The 19813-nt window shown below is 38.0% G+C and overlaps 1 protein-coding gene across 4 annotated transcripts in view; it reads left to right on the top strand.

The window, feature by feature from the left end:
• The window catches only part of PTER (phosphotriesterase related), a 67974-nt gene that overhangs the window by 35277 nt on the left and 12884 nt on the right, over positions 1–19813 (top strand). For all 4 annotated transcript variants that reach the window (XM_007118502.4, XM_028495774.2, XM_028495775.2 and 1 more), the window contains 2 exons: positions 66–536; positions 2155–2420. In XM_007118502.4, the coding sequence (XP_007118564.1) occupies positions 105–536; positions 2155–2420 (698 nt within the window). In that variant the 5' untranslated portion in view covers positions 66–104. The remainder of the gene's footprint in view (positions 1–65; positions 537–2154; positions 2421–19813) is intronic.

Raw genomic sequence — 19813 nt, 5'->3', positions numbered from 1 at the left:
ACATCCCCTATGGACAGAATTTATGTGTGTGTTACATTTTCTGATTACAGTTTTCTTTTTTCCAGAAAACACTCTTTTTAGAGCATCTCCTGGTCCCATCAGAAATGTCTTCCTCAAGTGGGAAAGTCCAAACTGTTCTGGGCCTTGTGGAACCAAGCAAACTGGGCCGCACCCTGACCCACGAACATTTGACTATGTCTTTTGACTGCTCTTACTACCCACCTCCTCCGTGCCATGAAGTGATCTCCAACGAACCTATTACAATGAAAAATTTATTTTGGATCCAGAAAAACCCTTATTCCCATAGAGAGAATCTGCAGTTGAATCAGGAGACGGAAGCCATCAAGGAAGAACTGTTGGATTTTAAAGCCAAAGGTGGAGGAGCTTTGGTGGAAAATACAACCACTGGGATCAGCCGAGATGTGCAGACCTTGAAGCGGCTTGCAGAAGAGACTGGCGTCCACATCATATCCGGAGCTGGGTTTTATGTGGATGCAACGCACTCTTCAGAGACCAGAGCCATGTCATTGGAGCAGGTAAAAAGCCCTAATTTCTTGGACAATATTTGCATGTAAATTCAGAATCATCAGAACTTCAGACCGTGGATTATCCCTACGTGTCATCTACATTTGGAAATGTCACTGGCTCAGAGGCATGCTGTAGAAATTTGCTAGCTAGCAAAGGCATCTGTCAATGGGACCTAAATTAGGAACATTTCATTTCATAAAGAAAAAGCATCCAGGAAGGAGATCTTAATGCACTGGTCACCGGAAAACCCAATGGGTTAATACTTAGATTCTTGTATATCATGGTGTGCAGTAGCGGTGGCACAGTCTGTGTGTAAATCTCAGTTTTCCATTAGAAGCTTCAGTTATGCAACCTCAATTTTCTTTCTGGATTTTATAATAACCAGCAATAAAAATTCACTGTCGGGTGAAACCTGGCAGGCAGAGACTTGGCACAGTTGCGAATATGTTTCCTTCTCCTTTTACAAACCAGGAGGGGTAGAAGAAAATCCATTTTCCTGTTTTTGTCATAATATGATCTTAAGCAAGAATGGGCAGAAGAAAAAGCAAATCTTTCAGGGACAAAAAGAAAGGATAAGGGGCTTGCCTGGTGGCGCAGTGGTTGAGCGTCCGCCTGCCGATGCAGGGGACGCGGGTTCGCGCCCCGGTCCGGGAGGATCCCACGTGCCGCGGAGCGGCTGGGCCCGTGGGCCATGGCCGCTGAGCCTGCAAAGCTTTTTTGTATGTGTGTGTGTGTTCTCCTTGTATATATACATGTAATATACATTTAGATGTGTGTTTACACATACATGTATATATTTATATGTATCTTCCATTGCCTGTTTCATAGGCATAGAATGTCAGCTGCAGTCTTTGCAGAGTCAGTTAATCTTTAAAATACTTAATATTTCAAAATTTTATCTGTATTTTTTTTCCAGTCAGGCCTTTCCCTTTTTATACATTTATATTATTTGAAGACTATCCTGATATCAGGGATTACACATTCTTCTAACCACTCAATATAAATATGAGCCCGCAAATGCCATCTTAGTATTGTGTGCTGTGAATTTGCTTTGCTGTATAGGATAAAGGACAGAATGAATAAGAGAAAATTAAAGAATTACTTGCTACAGTTGACATAGATTCAGAGGCAGTCTTTTTACATTCTGGATGCCCCTTAGGTTAAAATACAGATTTTTATCTCAGTGAACGAATGTACAATGAATGTACTCTCATTAAGTCACTTTTCCCCCTGCAGCCTCCTAAAGCCATGAATTTCGTGGTAAATAATCACAGTAAGTTACTGCGGACTCTTTGATTTAGAGTAAGTTGGTTTTTTGATTTTAAAAAAAAATTTTATTTTATATTGGAGTAGAGTTGATTAACAATATTGTGTTAGTTTCAGGTGTACAGCCAAGTGATTCAGTTATACATATACATTTATCGATTCTTTTTCAAATTCTTGTACAGTAACTTGTTGAATTTGAGATTTGGTCAGTAAAATGCCTTTCTCATTGACCAATACTAACTGAATGAATGTTGGATACACTTTTAAAAGAATGAGTGACTGAATGACTAATTCATTCACATACTGTGGTGACTCTATGTTGATAAAATCCAGTCTATCCATTTTCATTCTCTTCCTTAGCTTACTGATGTCCTTGTTAATGAAATTCTCCACGGAGCTGATGGAACCAGTATCAAGTGTGGCGTTATTGGGGAAATTGGTTGCTCCTGGCCTCTGACTGAGAGTGAAAGAAAGGTTCTGCAGGCAACAGCTCACGCTCAGACTCAGCTTGGCTGTCCTGTTATTATTCACCCGGGAAGGAATCCAAGTGCACCATTTCAGATTATCCGAGTTCTGCAAGAAGCTGGAGCGGACATCTCCAAAACAGTTATGTCACACCTTGACAGGTAAGAGGACCATCTACCAATTAGTGCGAACCGTCACAAGATTCATGAATGATCAAATAAATAAAATCATCAGATCAATAAAGCACTAGAAAAAAACTACTAACTACTTGGAAGAGAGTATTTATAAAGTTTTACCATAGACGTTAATAAAAATCACCAATGCCATTTTTGTGTCCCTACCCTGTGTCAGTATCCTAGGTATTTTGCAGAAGGCATTTCTTTTAATTTACTTAATCCTTCATAGTGCTTCACAGTTGGTGTCACCACTTTGTCTCAGGGTAGGATGTCACAGTTGGTGCCAATTCCACATGTTCAGTATTTGCCAATAGTTTAGAGTGATACATTTATCTGCAAATATAAAGGGAAGGGGAATTGAATGGCTTTCACCCTGAGAATAAACACACACATAGAAATGTTGAGGTGTGTTGTTGTGACTGGTGGTTTGAATCATCTTAATTTTGGAAAATGCACGGCTAATAGTAATATGTATATTATTTGTTTGGCGGTATTATGTCTTAGTTTCCTATGGCTTCTGTAACAAATTATAAGAAACTGGGAGGGGACTTCCCTGGTGGCGCAGTGGTTGAGAGTCCGCCTGCCGATGCAGGGGAACCGGGTTCGCGCCCCGGTCCGGGAAGATCCCACGTGCCGCGGAGCGGCTGGGCCCGTGAGCCGTGGCCGCTGCGCCTGCGCGTCCGGAGCCTGTGCTCCGCAAGGGGAGAGGCCACGGCAGAGGGAGGCCCGCATACCCCAAAAGAAAAAAAAGAAAGAAACTGGGAGGCCTCAAACAATAGAAATGAATTCTCTGACAGCTCTGGAGGCCAGAAGTCTGGAATCAAGGTGTTGGCAGGGCTGCGCTTCCTCCAAGGATCTACAGGAGGAGCATTCCTTGCCTCTTCTAGTGTCTGGTTGTTCCAGGCTTTCCTTGGCTTGTAGCCTAACTTCAATTTCTGCTGTCTTCACATGGCCTCCACGGCAGAGGGAGGCCCGCATACCCCAAAAGAAGAAAAAAAAGAAAAAAAAGAAAGAAACTGGGAGGCCTCAAACAATAGAAATGCATTCTCTGACAGCTCTGGAGGCCAGAAGTCTGGAATCAAGGTGTTGGTAGGGCTGCGCTTCCTCCAAGGATCTACAGGAGGAGCATTCCTTGCCTCTTCTAGTGTCTGGTTGTTCCAGGCTTTCCTTGGCTTGTAGCCTAACTTCAATTTCTGCTGTCTTCACATGGCCTCCTCCTGCTTGTCTGTGTCTCCTCTTTTGCTTCTTATGAGGACATTTGTCATTAGAGTTAGTGCACACCCAGATCATCCAGAATGATCTCATCTCAAGATCCTTAACGTAACTATGCCTGCAGACCCTTTTTCCAAATAGGGTCACTTTCAGAGATTCAGAGGGTTGAAACATGGATATGTCTTTCTGAGGTCCACCACTCAACGCCCTCATATTGTATTATACCTGTAGGGCTCAGCAAAATAACTTGACTATATAAACAGACATTGGCTGCAGTTATTTGTATGAAGAAGCCTAACAATGCTGCAAAGGCTAGACATCGGCCTTTACACTGAATTGACGAAAGAATTAACACAGTACCGATGAGACTAATAATACGTTACAATTAATTCTATCTTGCAAAGTGGAATACAGTCATATTAGCAGACTGATAAATCCTGATCATCAGATCTGACAGTCTGCTATTTAATAAACTAATGCTCCTACAGAACGTATTGGTAAAATGCTTCATCTTAATAAAAATACTGTAAAACCCTGTGCAGAAAAAAAATAAAACATTATAATTGTGGCAGAACAGAGAAGCCAGTGTTAACGGGGAACCTGAGGGACATCAAGGTAAAGGCAGTTGTCCTGGCAGCTGGGTTGCTATTGAGATCAATACTTGGCTATCTTCAGGAATCTTCTGGTTGTACTGATAAAACAGAGGGATGTTTCTGGATACTGGTCATAGAGGTAGTGCATCGCAGTGTGAAGAATAGAATCTTTGGACCCAGAGACATGTGCTTTTAAATCTTGCTTCTACCATTTGCTATGCGATCTTGGGTAGCTTCATTTGAATTTAGAATAATGTATTTGATAATATACTTTTGTATGATATGGAATATATGTAGCACCTTTAATCAATAAGGATGAATTTTTATTCTTTTTAAACAGTGTGAAGTATATCAGGCATACAAGAGTATAGATAATATATATTTTAAAAATTTAAAAATATTTATTAAGTTCTTGAAAACATTGCATTCTTCTGTTATTAGATAAATCCTCTCTATATACCCCTTAGACTACAGTTGTTAATCATGGTGTCAAATATTCTATATTTCTACTGATTTTTTGACTGCTTGATCTATTGGTTACTATGAGAAGTATGTTAAAATCTCTCATGGTGGACTTTTAGTTTCTGAATGTACATATTTCAGTTTTCGCTTCATATATTTTGAAGCTATGTTATCACATGCATACAAATTATTATATCTTCCTGATGAATCGAAACTTATATCAACATATATGGAGCTGCTTTATCTCGCAATGTAAGTACTAGTGTTTTATTTTTTTATTTTTATTTTTTTAAGAAATTTATTTATTCTATTTATTTTTGGCTGTGTTGGGTCTTCATTGCTGCACGTGAGCTTTCTCTAGTTGAGGTGAGCGGGGGTTACTCTTCGTTGAGGTGCGCGGGCTTCTCATTGCGGTGGCTTCTCTTCTTGCAGAGCACTGACTCTAGGCACATGGGCTTCAGTAGTTGTGGCACACGGGCTCAGTAGTTGTGGCTCGTGGGCTCTAGAATGCAGGCTCAGTAGCTGTGGCGCACGGCCTTAGTTGCTCCGCGGCATGTGGGAGCTTCCCGGACCAGGGCTCGAACCCGTGTCCCCTGCATTGGCAGGACTCTTAACCACTGAGCCAGCAGGGAAGCCCAGTACTAGTGTTTTAAAAGCTGTTTTATCTGATGTTAATGTGACTGTACCAATCTTTTTGTGTTTGTCTTTATAATTTACATGTGTCGTATAAAAAGCATATGGCTGGGTTTGGAGTTTTACCCAGTCATTCTCTTTTTTTATATGCTAAATTCAGTTTATTTGCATTGGCTATGTTTACTGATATGCTTATTTCATTTTTTTGTCATAGTTATCGTTAAAATTTCTTGATTTCTTTTTATTCGTTTTTTTTTCACCTCCATATTCTCTTTTTCCTCTTTACTTCTTTGGAAGGTATGTGTTTGATTTATATCCTATTAGTAGTTATAGTAGAAAATTTAACATGTATATTTAACACATCAAATTTAAACATTTTAAAATATAGTAAACATTTTTACTTTCTTTCCTAGTAATACAAGAACTTTAGAAACCTCAGTTACTCACCATCTAAGCCATACGCTATATTTTCCAGGATGTGGGGTCTACCTGATTTTTTTTTTTTTTTTTTTTGCCACACCGCACAGCTTGTGGGATCCTAGTTCCCCGACCGGGGACCGAACCCAGACCCTTGGCAGTGAAAGCACGGAGTCCTAACCACTGGACCACCAGGGAATTCCCTACTTGATTTTTTTTAATCCCAGTGATAAGACATTATTTTATTAAAAAACGTGGTTCATGTAGATTTAGATTAACTTTTTTGCTTTTTTTCTTTGCTTATCATTTCCTCTCACATCTCAGATCTTTATCCTTAAATTCTTACTTATTTCCTGAGGTACATCATTTGAAGTTCCTTTACTGAGGGTCTGTTTTGGTAATAAATGCTTAGATTTCATGTGTCTGCAAATGCATTTATTCCTTCACTCATAAGAGATCATTTAATATAATAGATAATTTATAATAGTGAATTAGAATAGATAATTCTATTTAAAAGTTATTCTTGGGCTTCCCTGGTGGCGCAGTGGTTGAGAGTCCGCCTGCCGATGCAGGGGATACGGGTTCATGCCCTGGTCTGGGAAGATCCCACGTGCCGTGGAGCAGCTGGGCCTGTGTGCCATGGCCGCTGAGCCTGCGCGTCCGGAGCCTGTGCTCCGCAACGGGAGGGGCCACAGCAGTGAGAGGCCCGCGTACCACAAAAAAAAAAAAAAAGTTATTCTTTCCAAGCCCTTTCCATTTTTATCTGACATGTATTATTGCTGCTATATCAACTCAGAGTAATTGTGCTCCCTCTGAAGTAACCTGTCTTTTTTTTTCTGATGACTTTTAGCATCTTTGTCTCTGGTATTCTGTATTTTCCCTATGATCTATCTCAGTGTGAATTTCTTTTTTATTTTGTATGCTTGGAATTCCTCAGTAGAAGGGTATTTTTCATTGTTTCTGGAAAACCTCAGCCATTGTCTCTTCAAATATTGCTTCATCCATATTTCCACATTATTTACATTGTAAAGTATAAGTTGATACAGGTAGGATCTTAATACCTGCACTTCATACTTCCATGCATTTGCATCTTTGAGCTGTAATTTCTTCAGTTCCATCTTCCTATTTACTCCTTCTCTCTCCAGTGGAATCAATCTGCTGCTTAGTCTATCAATTTGTTTTATAATATTAAGAACTATAGTTTTTATTTTTTCTTCTGTAAGTTCTATTTGGTTACTTTTCAAATCTCCTTGGTTAATTTTGATAATTTCTTTTTCCTTCAACATGCTTTCAGCTTCATCTTTAAAAAAAAATTAAGCATACAATGTTAACCTTGTACTTAATAAATCTAATTCCCACTGTCTTTTTATTCTGAGTGTATAGTTTGTTGGTTCTTCTGGCCCTCATTCATTATTTCCTTGTAAAATATTACTGTGATCTTAGATTCCTTGGAAATTATTACAAATCCTGGGTTGGAGGGTTTTTTCCTGGCCTTTTGTTTGTTTGCTATGTTTGTTTCTTATAGGCAGTCAGGGAGCATTACCAACCTGAGACTACTTTAAATTTTTAAAAATTAAACGGCAATTTTTACTGTAGTAAAATACACATAACATAAAATTTACCATCTTAACCATTTTGAAGTGTCAAGTTTGGCTGTGTTCAGTACATTCACATTGTTGGGCAACTGATATCTAGAACTCTCTTCATTTGCACAACTGAAACTCTATAGCCATTGAACATCAACTCCCCATCCCCCGACCCCTGGCCCACGGCAACCGCCATTCGATTGTCTGTCTCTACGAATGTGACTATAGGTACCTCATACAAGTGGAATCGTACCATATTTATCTTTTTGTGACTGTTTAAGCATTTGAGGGTTTTAGAACCACACAGGTGCTATGAATTCTGGCCCCTAAACTCAGTAAGTGCAGGTTTGTGGTTATAGATTCTCATGGAAGACTTTTTCCCCAACTGCCTCCCCTCCACCAGAAGACAAGACTGAGGAAGACATATAATCTCCAAAGACTCCTTCTGCGGGCGAGATTTGCACTGAGTCCACCCACATGGGTGTTGTTTTGGGGTGAGAGGAGTACTCCCTTCATGTGCTGGCAGAGACTATGTCTCTGATTTATTTCTATTCAGCCCCAGTTCTTTCTCACTTCATCCTTTAAAACCCCCCAGGCATCAAAAAAACAAACAACCCAATTACAAAATGGGCAGAAGACCTGAATAGACATTTTTCCAAAGAAGACATACAGATGGTCATGAAAAGATGCTCAGTATCGTTAATCATCAGGAAAATGCAAATTAAAACCACAATGAGATATCACCTCACACCTGTCAGAATGGCCACTGTCAAAAAGAACACAAATAACAAATGTTGGTGAGCATGTGGAGAAAAGGGATCCCTTGTACACTGTTGGTGGGAGTGTAAGTTGGTTCAGTCATGTGGAAAACAGTACGGAGGTTTCTCAAAAAACTAAAAATAGAACTAGTATATGACCCAGCAATTTCACTCCCAGATATATATCCAAAAAAGCCAAAAACACTGATTCAAAAAGATACATGCACCACAATGTTCACAGCAGCATCATTTATAATTGCCAAGATACGGAAGCAACCTAAGTGCCCATCAACAGATAAATGGATAAAGAAGATGTGATGTCTATAAACAATGGAATACTACTCAACCATAAAAAAGAATGAAATTTTGCCATTTGCAACAACATGGATAGATTTGGAGGGTATTATGCTAATGAAATAGACAGAGAAAGACAAATACTGTATGACATCACTTATATGTGGAACCTAAAAAATACAACAAACTAGTGAATATAACAAAAGAGGAAACATACTCACAGATATAGAGAACAAACTAGTGGTTACCAGTGAGGGGGGGGAGGGGCAAGATAGCAGAAGGGGATTAAGAAGTACAAACTACTATGTATAAAATAAATAAGCCACAAGGATATATTGTACAACACAGGGAATATAGTCAATATTTTATAATAACTAAAAATGGAATGTAAGCTTTAAAAATTGTGAATCACTGTGTTGTATAGCAGAAACTTACATAATATTGTACATCAGTTATACCTCAATAAAAGAAAAGAAAAACAGGCAAATGGCTGCTCTAGGACACCCCTTACTCCTTATTTTCTCTGCTCTCTCTTTTGTTTCTGCCCCCTGAACAAGTCCTTTACTTTCCTACCAGCTTAGCCAGGCATTTAAAAATATGATATTTTGTCCCCTTTCATTTTATTCATTATTTTACATGTGCTAAGTTGGCAAGGTATCCTGTGAACGTTTAGCCTGCCCTACTGCTTGAACTGGCTCATACTAATTCTTAAAGAAGAATCTTTCTAACACTATTTGTTTATACTTAGACATGTAGGTAAGTGAGAAAATGAGGCCTGGCATTAATAGAACATAACCTTTCATTGAAAATTGTGAAATAAACGTTAACTTCTACAACAGTAGGACTTCCTTGTTCATAAAATCAAACTCTACGTGTGTGTGTGTATAGATATACATATATATATATATATGTTTACTCCTTGCTCATAAAATCAAACAACATGTATAGGTACATAAAGTGTATATACACATATGTATATGTATTTTCTTTTAAACAATAAAGCTACAGTATCTGAGATTCATTGGCTGCCATTTCAATGCCTCCTTTTAAAATGGCCCAGGATGGAATGGAGAGCTTGAACTGACATCAGACAAACTCAGAGCATCCTAGAAAATCCTGAGACCAATTCTAGAACAGCCACCCATTCGGTCCCTATATTATGGATTATTCAGGGTTCCAGGCCTGAAATACCACACCTAGAAGTATGAACATTTCAGAGGACAGGCAACTAGGGAAAATGGCCTTAGAAAAAGGAGTGCATTTGGAAAAACAAACCAAATAAAGTAACAGAAAAAAAAAATTCAGGTAGGCAGAGGAAGGCAATTTTAGCTTTTTGATGTGAGTGTTCCCAGCAAGACAGTTGTCAGGCTGGCGTTTGACTAGGTCAGCCTTTCACAGACTCTCTGAGGTCTGCTGGGCTGCACACACAATCTGACCTGTACTGAAAGGGCAAGGACTTCAGCTTCTATGATGGGTACAAATCACAAAAGAACATGTATTTCATGCAACAAAATGCACATACAACACACAAAAAGAAGAGCATCCTGAAAACAAGGCCTCCAGGAAAACAACAGGAATTTTTAGGCTCGAAAGAGAAGGTTTGGAACCCACAGGCTGCTGTAACTGTGGGTAGCAAGGTAAGATGCTGGCTCTGCCCTGCAACTCTTTTTAGGACACTGGGCTTTCTAGCCGGACTGCCGCTTAGCCTTGACTACCTGTAAAACTGTTCGTTCATCCCCCTAAAGGTAGGATTTCTATCATTTGAGAATATAAAATAAAATATCTCCAGGTGTCCACAATCCATTGATGCAATTAAATTTTTTAAAAGTTTTTCTAATCTTTTTTAAAAAAAAATTTAATTATTTGGTTGCACCGGGTCTTAGTTGTGGCAGGTGGGCTCCTTAGTTGCGCCTCCAGGGCTCCTTAGTTGCAGCACGCGGGCTCCTTAGTTGTGGCATGTGAACTCTCAGTTGTGGCGTTACGTGGGGTCTGGTTTCCTGACCAGGGATTGAACCCAGGCTCCCTGAATTGGGAGCATGGAGTTTTATCCACTGCGCCACCAGGGAAGTACCAACAATTAAATATTTTTAAAGATATATAAATCTTCACTAGCATTCATAATAAGGCATTTTACCTTAAAATACATGCACACACACATAAAACAATAGCAACAGAACTGCTATATGCCTATCCAAAAGAAGCAGTTGAGACCCTGAGAGGGAAGAGTTAACGAATGGCCAGCACCTTAGGACACCTCTGAACCACACTGTTGTCATGTGACCACTTGTGACCTGCTTCAGGTCATTTGCCTGGAGAGAACAGCCTGACAAGATAAATCTGCTTCTGTGTCTGGGCCCCTCCCCTAACCATCTGTTCTCTTTAAGAAATACAGGCCTGTGGAAGGGCCTGTGGACTGCAGTGGATGTAACCCTAGGGAACATTGTAGGGGGCTGCCCTTGACAGTTATAGACGCCCGAAGTCAACATTTGTCAAAGAATAACACCAGCACTTATGTGTTCCTGTTTGGGCTTTTAATCCACAAAGGTTTTATGCCTTTTAATCACGTATTAAAACTTGACTACCTGTTAAAACTCTAGCCACGTTTCCAGGTGGCATATAATCACAGCACTGCCTCTGCCCCTGGTTTGATACAGGGTATATGGGATTGAAGAAGATAACCCATGGAGAGTCTTTTTGCCATCCGCCTCCAAGGAATTTTCTCTGCAATGTACTATAGAGTAGCTGTCGGTATCTTTATGACAGCAAAATTCTGTCGTCACCAAGGAAAGTTGGGTAGAGCAACATGGCTGGAAGGTATTTGGGTACTAACTATTTACTGATCAAACTCGGAGCCACTGGGACGGCCAAAGACAGGTGCTATGCCTCAATCTTTCTTCTACTTATCCATTTAACAAACCAAAGGGCTTTAATGGAAATCCAGGGCCTAGAGTTTGATTAGAGGCACAATGATAATTAAGTGCAGGAACATAGCACATCTCCCTCTTTGAAAATTTCTCCCTGTGGAAGGTAGAAGAATTTGACCCAAGGGTTTCTGAAAGAGGAGAAGGCAGATTGCAGTGGATGGGCTCTTTACCCCTGATTATTCAGGCCCACCTCCTTAAAGGACACAATTTAGATACATTTTTTTTCATGCTCTTAATTAGATAAAGTAAGTGAGTGGAAAATCACTTCATTTATTCATTCATTCAATAAATATTTGTTAAGTGCCTAATTACCATATACCTGACACTAGGAGGTAGCACGGAACAAGACCCATTTTCCGCCTTCAACATGATTACTTCATTATAATTATGGTGACTTAACCTTAAGGGTGTCTTTGTAAAGGCACCAAAAAACAATCATCTGGTATCCTTTGAACTGTACAGTTTTAATTCCTGTGAATACTAGTGAATTAATGTGAAACCATCCAAAAACAATTCCAGGCAAAAGTTTGGCAAACTTAAAACTGACCAAAATATTTTTACATATTTAAATAGCATGGAAGTACTTTAAAAAAAAAAAGAAAAATTGGAATGTTTTGCACATGAAATGGTTTATAACACTTAGAATCCTTTGCATACAGTGCTGTATTTCTTAACAGTTTATTGTTAGGATTGTGTGTGTGCATATGCATTATGTGCAAAATGCACAGTATGTGGTGAGAGGAATGAGTATGCCTTGTAGAGTATATGCTTTGTACATGTTATATATAGTAAAGACAACTTACTTAGTCATGTCAGCTCAGATCCAACTACGGAGTGAGAAATTAAAGACATTAATTCAGGCAACAAAGTAGGGGCCTGATAAGCACATGAGAATTGTTAAGAGAGAATATTTACTAATAACACTGCCCTTTTCTCATTTCCCAATATCCACTGACATTTCTTCTGTTACCCGTATGGCATGAGACAGGAAAATATAAGAAAAACTAGATGTTTTTAAACATACAATCATGGCTACTGGTATAGAATTAGGTAAGACTGTAGCTAAATTTTACATAAAAATCTACACTGCAACCCACAGAATGGGAGAAAATATTTGCAAATGACAAGGGATTAATTTACAAAATATACACACAGCTCATGATCAATATCAAAAAAACAACCCAGTCAAATATCAAAAAAACCCGATCAAAAAATGGGCGAAAGATCTAAACAGACATTTCCTCAAAGAAGACATACGGGTGGCCAAGAGGCACATGAAAAGATGCTCAACATCACTAATCATTAGAGAAATGCAAATCAAAGCTACAATGAGGTATCACCTCACACCAGTCAGAATGGCCATCATCAAAAAATCTACAAACAATTAAGTGCTGGAGAGGGTGTGGAGAAAAGGGAACCCTCTTGCACTGTTGGTGGGAATGGAAATTGATACAACCATTATGCAGAACAGTATGGACATTCCTTAAAAAACTAACAATAGAACTACCATATGATCCAGCAATCCCACTTTTGGGCATATATTCACAGAAAATCATAATTCGAAAAGATACATGCACCCCAATGTTCACTGCAGCACTATTCACAATTGCCAGGACACGGAAGCAACCTAAATGCCCATCGACAGAAGAATGGATAAAGAAGATGTGGTACATATATACAATGGAATATTACTCAGCCATAGAAAGAATGAAATAATGCCATTTGTAGCAACATGGATGGACCTAGAGACTGTCATACTGAGTGAAGTAAGTCAGACAGAGAAAGACAAATACCATATGATATCACTTATATGTGGAATCTAAAAAAATGGTACAAATGAACTTATTTACAAAACAGAAATAGTCACAAATGTGAAAAACAAACTTGTGGTTATGGGGGGAGGGGGAGGGGGATAAACTGAGAGATTGGGATAGACATATACACACTACTATATATAAAATAGATAACTAATAAGGACCTACTGTATAGCACAGGGAACTACTCAATGCTCTATAATGACCTATATGGGAAAAGAATCTAAAAACGAGTGGATATATGTATATGTATAATTGATTCACTTTGCTGTACAGCAGAAACTAACACAACTTTGTAAATCAATTATACTCCGATAAAAAAAATTTTTTTTTAAGTCTACATCGGTTTGTAGAGAGCACTCAGTGACAAAGAAACACAAACCTTGAACACATTTCAGTGTAATGTCGTGTGGTGACATTGGCCACAGCTATTCTTTCATGAATGCAGTGCCTATTCTATGTCTGCCTGGGACAATGGAGAAAGAGGGAGTGCTGGGGTCACAGAGTCTGATTCTATTTCTGACACCAGCACTTACTTGCTAAGTGACCGTCAGCAAGTCATTTAAGCCTCCAGTCTTTTGCTCATCTGTCAAAAGGCATTAAGAAAAATTATTTTTTAACCCTTAATGTGTTAGGCAAATTTCCCCGATTATCATTTATCATGGTTTTCCTTTCATTGAAAAACTTATTTTAAAAGAAATAGCAAATCCAGGCAAATACTAGACAAACTGAAATGGAGCACAACTACTTAATATACCTAAAAGTGCCAAATAAAATGCAATTAAGTTATGCTGGTGATGGGTATGTGTTGAGTATCCTAAATCTCACTCTTTAACAAAGACACTTGGGCGAATCAGCCCAATGTCAAGAGCAAACGAAGACACTAGTGCTGTATTCTCTCTGATACATTATACCCACCAAAAGCTTCCACAAGTAATTTTTTTCTTCTAAAGACATTTTTCATGACTCTGACACCATTCCCATGAAATGTGACATTATAACAAACAGGCTTGCCATGTCTCTGAGATTTATCTTCACTCTCCCCAATACCATCATTCCTTGAACTGTGTATCGCTTACATGAAAAACGCAACCTCTTTTGCGCGCTGTGGTAGCTGGAAAGTTCATATGGTAAAAAGCTCTTCCTAGGGTGGATAAACTGTGAAATCCATTTTAAAATGAGGTTTTAATTACATTTCGCAATTCAGAGCCAACTTCTGGTTTTGGTGTCATTTAAACAAGAGTTTTTTTCTCTTGCAGCCATCTGTTCCTTTTCCTCAAGCCTACACTTATGTCATAATATTGAAAATGTGACGTCACTCCCTCCTATGACATCATTAAACATCTCTGTACGATAAAGACCCAAGAAGAGAACTGAATCACGTGGGAGGAAGATGCCTGTTCAAATATAGATAATGAGGAATATGTAGAATAAATACATTGCAATCTGAATTATTTTTCTATTGCTTTTCATTCCCGGTTACCCTCTACAGTTGAAAAGACTGTTCCATAAAAGTAATGCTTTATCACAAAAGAATCCTCTAAAAAGGACAAAAGAATCTTTAAAATACCTACATATATGGGAATAAACTAGTATATTAATGTGAATGCACCATCTGAGTTGATGGTTTTGAGTTTGTGTGAAACCAGAGTTCCTGGTAAATATTTAATTGAAGTAATAAATTATACTTTCTAGCCATAGATGATATTTAGGCTGTACATTAAAAACTTACTTCATTCTATTCAGTTTCTATTTTTGACATTAAAAAATAAATTAATTGAAATTCATCAATTAAGAATTTTTCAGATTTTGTAGGTAAGTTGCAACTGCCGTTAATAGTATAGAAATATACGTGACTAGTGTCTTAAAATTATATTAACATTGAATTTATTAGGTTATAGTAATTTATATATTAATTTCTTTTAAACATTGTATTACAGCTATTTTAAAAGTTATTTTAGGTTGCTATATCAACAATTCTAGGTGAGTTTAATAATTCTTTTAAGTAGTTGTTGAAGAACTCTCATAAAATTATAAAGAATTCTGCATGACACTATCTGTACAAATACTCACTGGTTTTATTTATTTATTTATTTAAAATTATTTATTTATTTATTTATTTTTAAACATCTTTATTGGAGTATAATTGCTTTACAATGGCGTGTTAGTTTCTGCTGATAACTAATAAGGACCTACTGTATAGCACAGGGAACTACTCAATGCTCTATAATGACCTATATGGGAAAAGAATCTAAAAACGAGTGGATATATGTATATGTATAATTGATTGACTTTGCTGTACAGCAGAAACTAACACAACATTGTAAATCAATTATACTCCGATAAAAAAAATTTTTTTTTAAGTCTACATCGGTTTGTAATGTGAAAAACAAACTTGTGGTTATGGGGGGAGGGGGAGGGGGATAAACTGAGAGATTGGGATAGACATATACACACTACTATATATAAAATAGATAACTAATAAGGACCTACTGTATAGCACAGGGAACTACTCAATGCTCTATAATGACCTATATGGGAAAAGAATCTAAAAACGAGTGGATATATGTATATGTATAATTGATTGACTTTGCTGTACAGCAGAAACTAACACAACATTGTAAATCAATTATACTCCGATAAAAAAAATTTTTTTTTAAGTCTACATCGGTTTGTAGAGAGCACTCAGTGACAAAGAAACACAAACCTTGAACACATTTCAGTGTAATGTCGTGTGGTGACATTGGCCACAGCTATTCTTTCATGAATGCAGTGCCTATTCTATGTCTGCCTGGGACAATGGAGAAAGAGGGAGTGCTGGGGTCACAGAGTCTGATTCTATTTCTGACACCAGCACTTACTTGCTAAGTGACCGTCAGCAAGTCATTTAAGCCTCCAGTCTTTTGCTCATCTGTCAAAAGGCATTAAGAAAAATTATTTTTTAACCCTTAATGTGTTAGGCAAATTTCCCCGATTATCATTTATCATGGTTTTCCTTTCATTGAAAAACTTATTTTAAAAGAAATAGCAAATCCAGGCAAATACTAGACAAACTGAAATGGAGCACAACTACTTAATATACCTAAAAGTGCCAAATAAAATGCAATTAAGTTATGCTGGTGATGGGTATGTGTTGAGTATCCTAAATCTCACTCTTTAACAAAGACACTTGGGCGAATCAGCCCAATGTCAAGAGCAAACGAAGACACTAGTGCTGTATTCTCTCTGATACATTATACCCACCAAAAGCTTCCACAAGTAATTTTTTTCTTCTAAAGACATTTTTCATGACTCTGACACCATTCCCATGAAATGTGACATTATAACAAACAGGCTTGCCATGTCTCTGAGATTTATCTTCACTCTCCCCAATACCATCATTCCTTGAACTGTGTATCGCTTACATGAAAAACGCAACCTCTTTTGCGCGCTGTGGTAGCTGGAAAGTTCATATGGTAAAAAGCTCTTCCTAGGGTGGATAAACTGTGAAATCCATTTTAAAATGAGGTTTTAATTACATTTCGCAATTCAGAGCCAACTTCTGGTTTTGGTGTCATTTAAACAAGAGTTTTTTTCTCTTGCAGCCATCTGTTCCTTTTCCTCAAGCCTACACTTATGTCATAATATTGAAAATGTGACGTCACTCCCTCCTATGACATCATTAAACATCTCTGTACGATAAAGACCCAAGAAGAGAACTGAATCACGTGGGAGGAAGATGCCTGTTCAAATATAGATAATGAGGAATATGTAGAATAAATACATTGCAATCTGAATTATTTTTCTATTGCTTTTCATTCCCGGTTACCCTCTACAGTTGAAAAGACTGTTCCATAAAAGTAATGCTTTATCACAAAAGAATCCTCTAAAAAGGACAAAAGAATCTTTAAAATACCTACATATATGGGAATAAACTAGTATATTAATGTGAATGCACCATCTGAGTTGATGGTTTTGAGTTTGTGTGAAACCAGAGTTCCTGGTAAATATTTAATTGAAGTAATAAATTATACTTTCTAGCCATAGATGATATTTAGGCTGTACATTAAAAACTTACTTCATTCTATTCAGTTTCTATTTTTGACATTAAAAAATAAATTAATTGAAATTCATCAATTAAGAATTTTTCAGATTTTGTAGGTAAGTTGCAACTGCCGTTAATAGTATAGAAATATACGTGACTAGTGTCTTAAAATTATATTAACATTGAATTTATTAGGTTATAGTAATTTATATATTAATTTCTTTTAAACATTGTATTACAGCTATTTTAAAAGTTATTTTAGGTTGCTATATCAACAATTCTAGGTGAGTTTAATAATTCTTTTAAGTAGTTGTTGAAGAACTCTCATAAAATTATAAAGAATTCTGCATGACACTATCTGTACAAATACTCACTGGTTTTATTTATTTATTTATTTAAAATTATTTATTTATTTATTTATTTTTAAACATCTTTATTGGAGTATAATTGCTTTACAATGGCGTGTTAGTTTCTGCTTTACAACAAAGTGAATCAGCTATACATATACATATGTCCCCATATCTCCTCCCTCTTGCGTCTCCCTCCCTCCCACCCTCCCTATCCCACCCCTCTAGGTGGTCACAAAGCACTGAGCTGATCTCCCTGGTTTTAAATTAAGAAATTCAGTGAAGAGGGAGACAGGATTTTTTTGGAGTTCTTTTGTGGTAAACAATTTTTATAATAATCAGTCACTGAAATTAAACATTGTTTTAAATAAATCAGTTATATATAAGCATCTCCTTATTATCGTATTTTTAAGTTAAAAAAATTTTTTTTAATTACTTGGTCAAGTTCATAAGCTTTGGCACTGAAGATATTCTGTGCTTCTGTATGTGTCAGGCCCTGAGCTAGTCCAGTCTCAAAATACAGCGACACTCACAGTGCTTTTATCCTCCAGGCCCTGGAATTCACAGACTGGAGTAGCTGATGAATTCCAACAAAGCCACTGCACAGTATAATGGAAAGTGCACTAGCCTAGGAGTTCCTGGAATTCCTGGGTTCTTGATCACTTAAAAGACCCAAGCTTTAGTTTCTTCATTTCTGCAATCATGTTAATAGGCAGCATCAGTATTTCACCAGTTCATTATGAGTTTCAGAACCTGCCCTTTCCATGCTCGTGGTAGCATTCAATGATGCCAACATCTAATGAACTGCCCGTGGCAGGCCCTTGATTCTCCTTCTACACTTCTGTCACTGTGGGGACCGTGTCCACCGCTTACTCTTCCTTCTTGCCCTATTCTGGTCAATGACAGTATTATTCGCCCAGATGTTAGTCTAAAGTCCCCTCCCCTCTGCAGCCCCGCATGTTCAAACCTGTCTACTGCACTAAGATCTCCAAATACAGCCCCTCTGATCTATTCCTCTGTTGTTCACTTAATTCAGGTCCTCATTGTCACCTGAACTACTGTAATTGTCTCCAAACAGGAACCACTCTCTTAGCTTTGCTCCCTAATCTAGCCTCCAAACTGCCATCATTTGGATCTTTGCAAACACAAATCTGATTACATTCCCCCACCCTGATTTACGGTCCTTCAGTGGTTCTGTGTCACCTTCAGTACAAAATCCAAACATCTTGGTCATCTGGTCCCCACCCATCTCTCCATCTCATCTCCCACTCTCTCTAGTGCATAGGCAGAATCTGGGCTAAAGCCACACTGCCTGTGACTTTGAGTAACCTGTGCTGAGTGTTCTTACATGCTTCTCACACAACCTAGTCCGTCTGGTGGAAATACCCTATTCTCTGATCTACTAGGCAGAGTCTTTCTTCAATATACAACTCATCAGAGATTTTGTTCTCTATGAAGCGTTTCCTGGATGAGCCAAGCAGTGTTTGATATCTCCTTCTTTGTGTCGGCCCATTTCCTAGTAGTACTTCCTTAGACTTGGTAAGGTCTGAAAAGCCATTATGTGTTTCCACGTCTCTTTTCCCTAAGAGACACTGATCTTCTTGAAGGATGAGACCCTGTATTATTTGTCTTTTTTTCCCCAGTTCATACTTCATAGTAAGTAGATGATCAACAATTTCTTATTAGATGGATGGGTGGGTGGGTGGGTGGATGGATGGATAGATGCGTCTCCCCTCATGCACTTTAGCTCTGATAAATTACAGCCTTATCTTCTAGAAATGACAAGCTCTTTTACCTCTCAATAGGTGTTCTTCTAGATTATCCATCCCTCACCGGACACTTAAACCCCACCAACCTACATCTGAATAGTTTTCTTCAAGACTCAACTCAAAGGAGTCACCTCTTTCATTATTCTTTCATAAGACTTTGTATGTATTTGTACTACAAAAAGCTTTCAACACATTTAATTGTAATTATTAATTTAAATATCTATCTCCTTCCCTAGACTTTCAGTTCTTTGAGACAGCAGCTTAAACTTCTTATCCATAGGAGTATTCCCAGCACAAAGGCTAGCACGGGGTAGGTGATAGCACAAGACAGTAAATGTTTGCTGAATTAATTCATGAAGGTGCGCTTGAATGTAGGAGATGAAATCATGTATTTGCGAGTATTTTGAAACTGTAAAAACCCAAGACAAACGTTAGGTAATGTCATCATCTTTTTTTTTTGTTTTGTTTTGTTTTTTTTTTTGCGGTACGCGGGCCTCTCACCGTTGTGGCCTCTCCCGTCGTGGAGCACAGGCTCCGGACGCGCA

Source organism: Physeter macrocephalus, chromosome 11 (genome assembly GCF_002837175.3).
Source record: "Physeter macrocephalus isolate SW-GA chromosome 11, ASM283717v5, whole genome shotgun sequence".
NCBI classification, from domain to species: domain Eukaryota; kingdom Metazoa; phylum Chordata; class Mammalia; order Artiodactyla; family Physeteridae; genus Physeter; species Physeter macrocephalus.
This window is presented reverse-complemented; position numbering and strand designations above follow the sequence as displayed.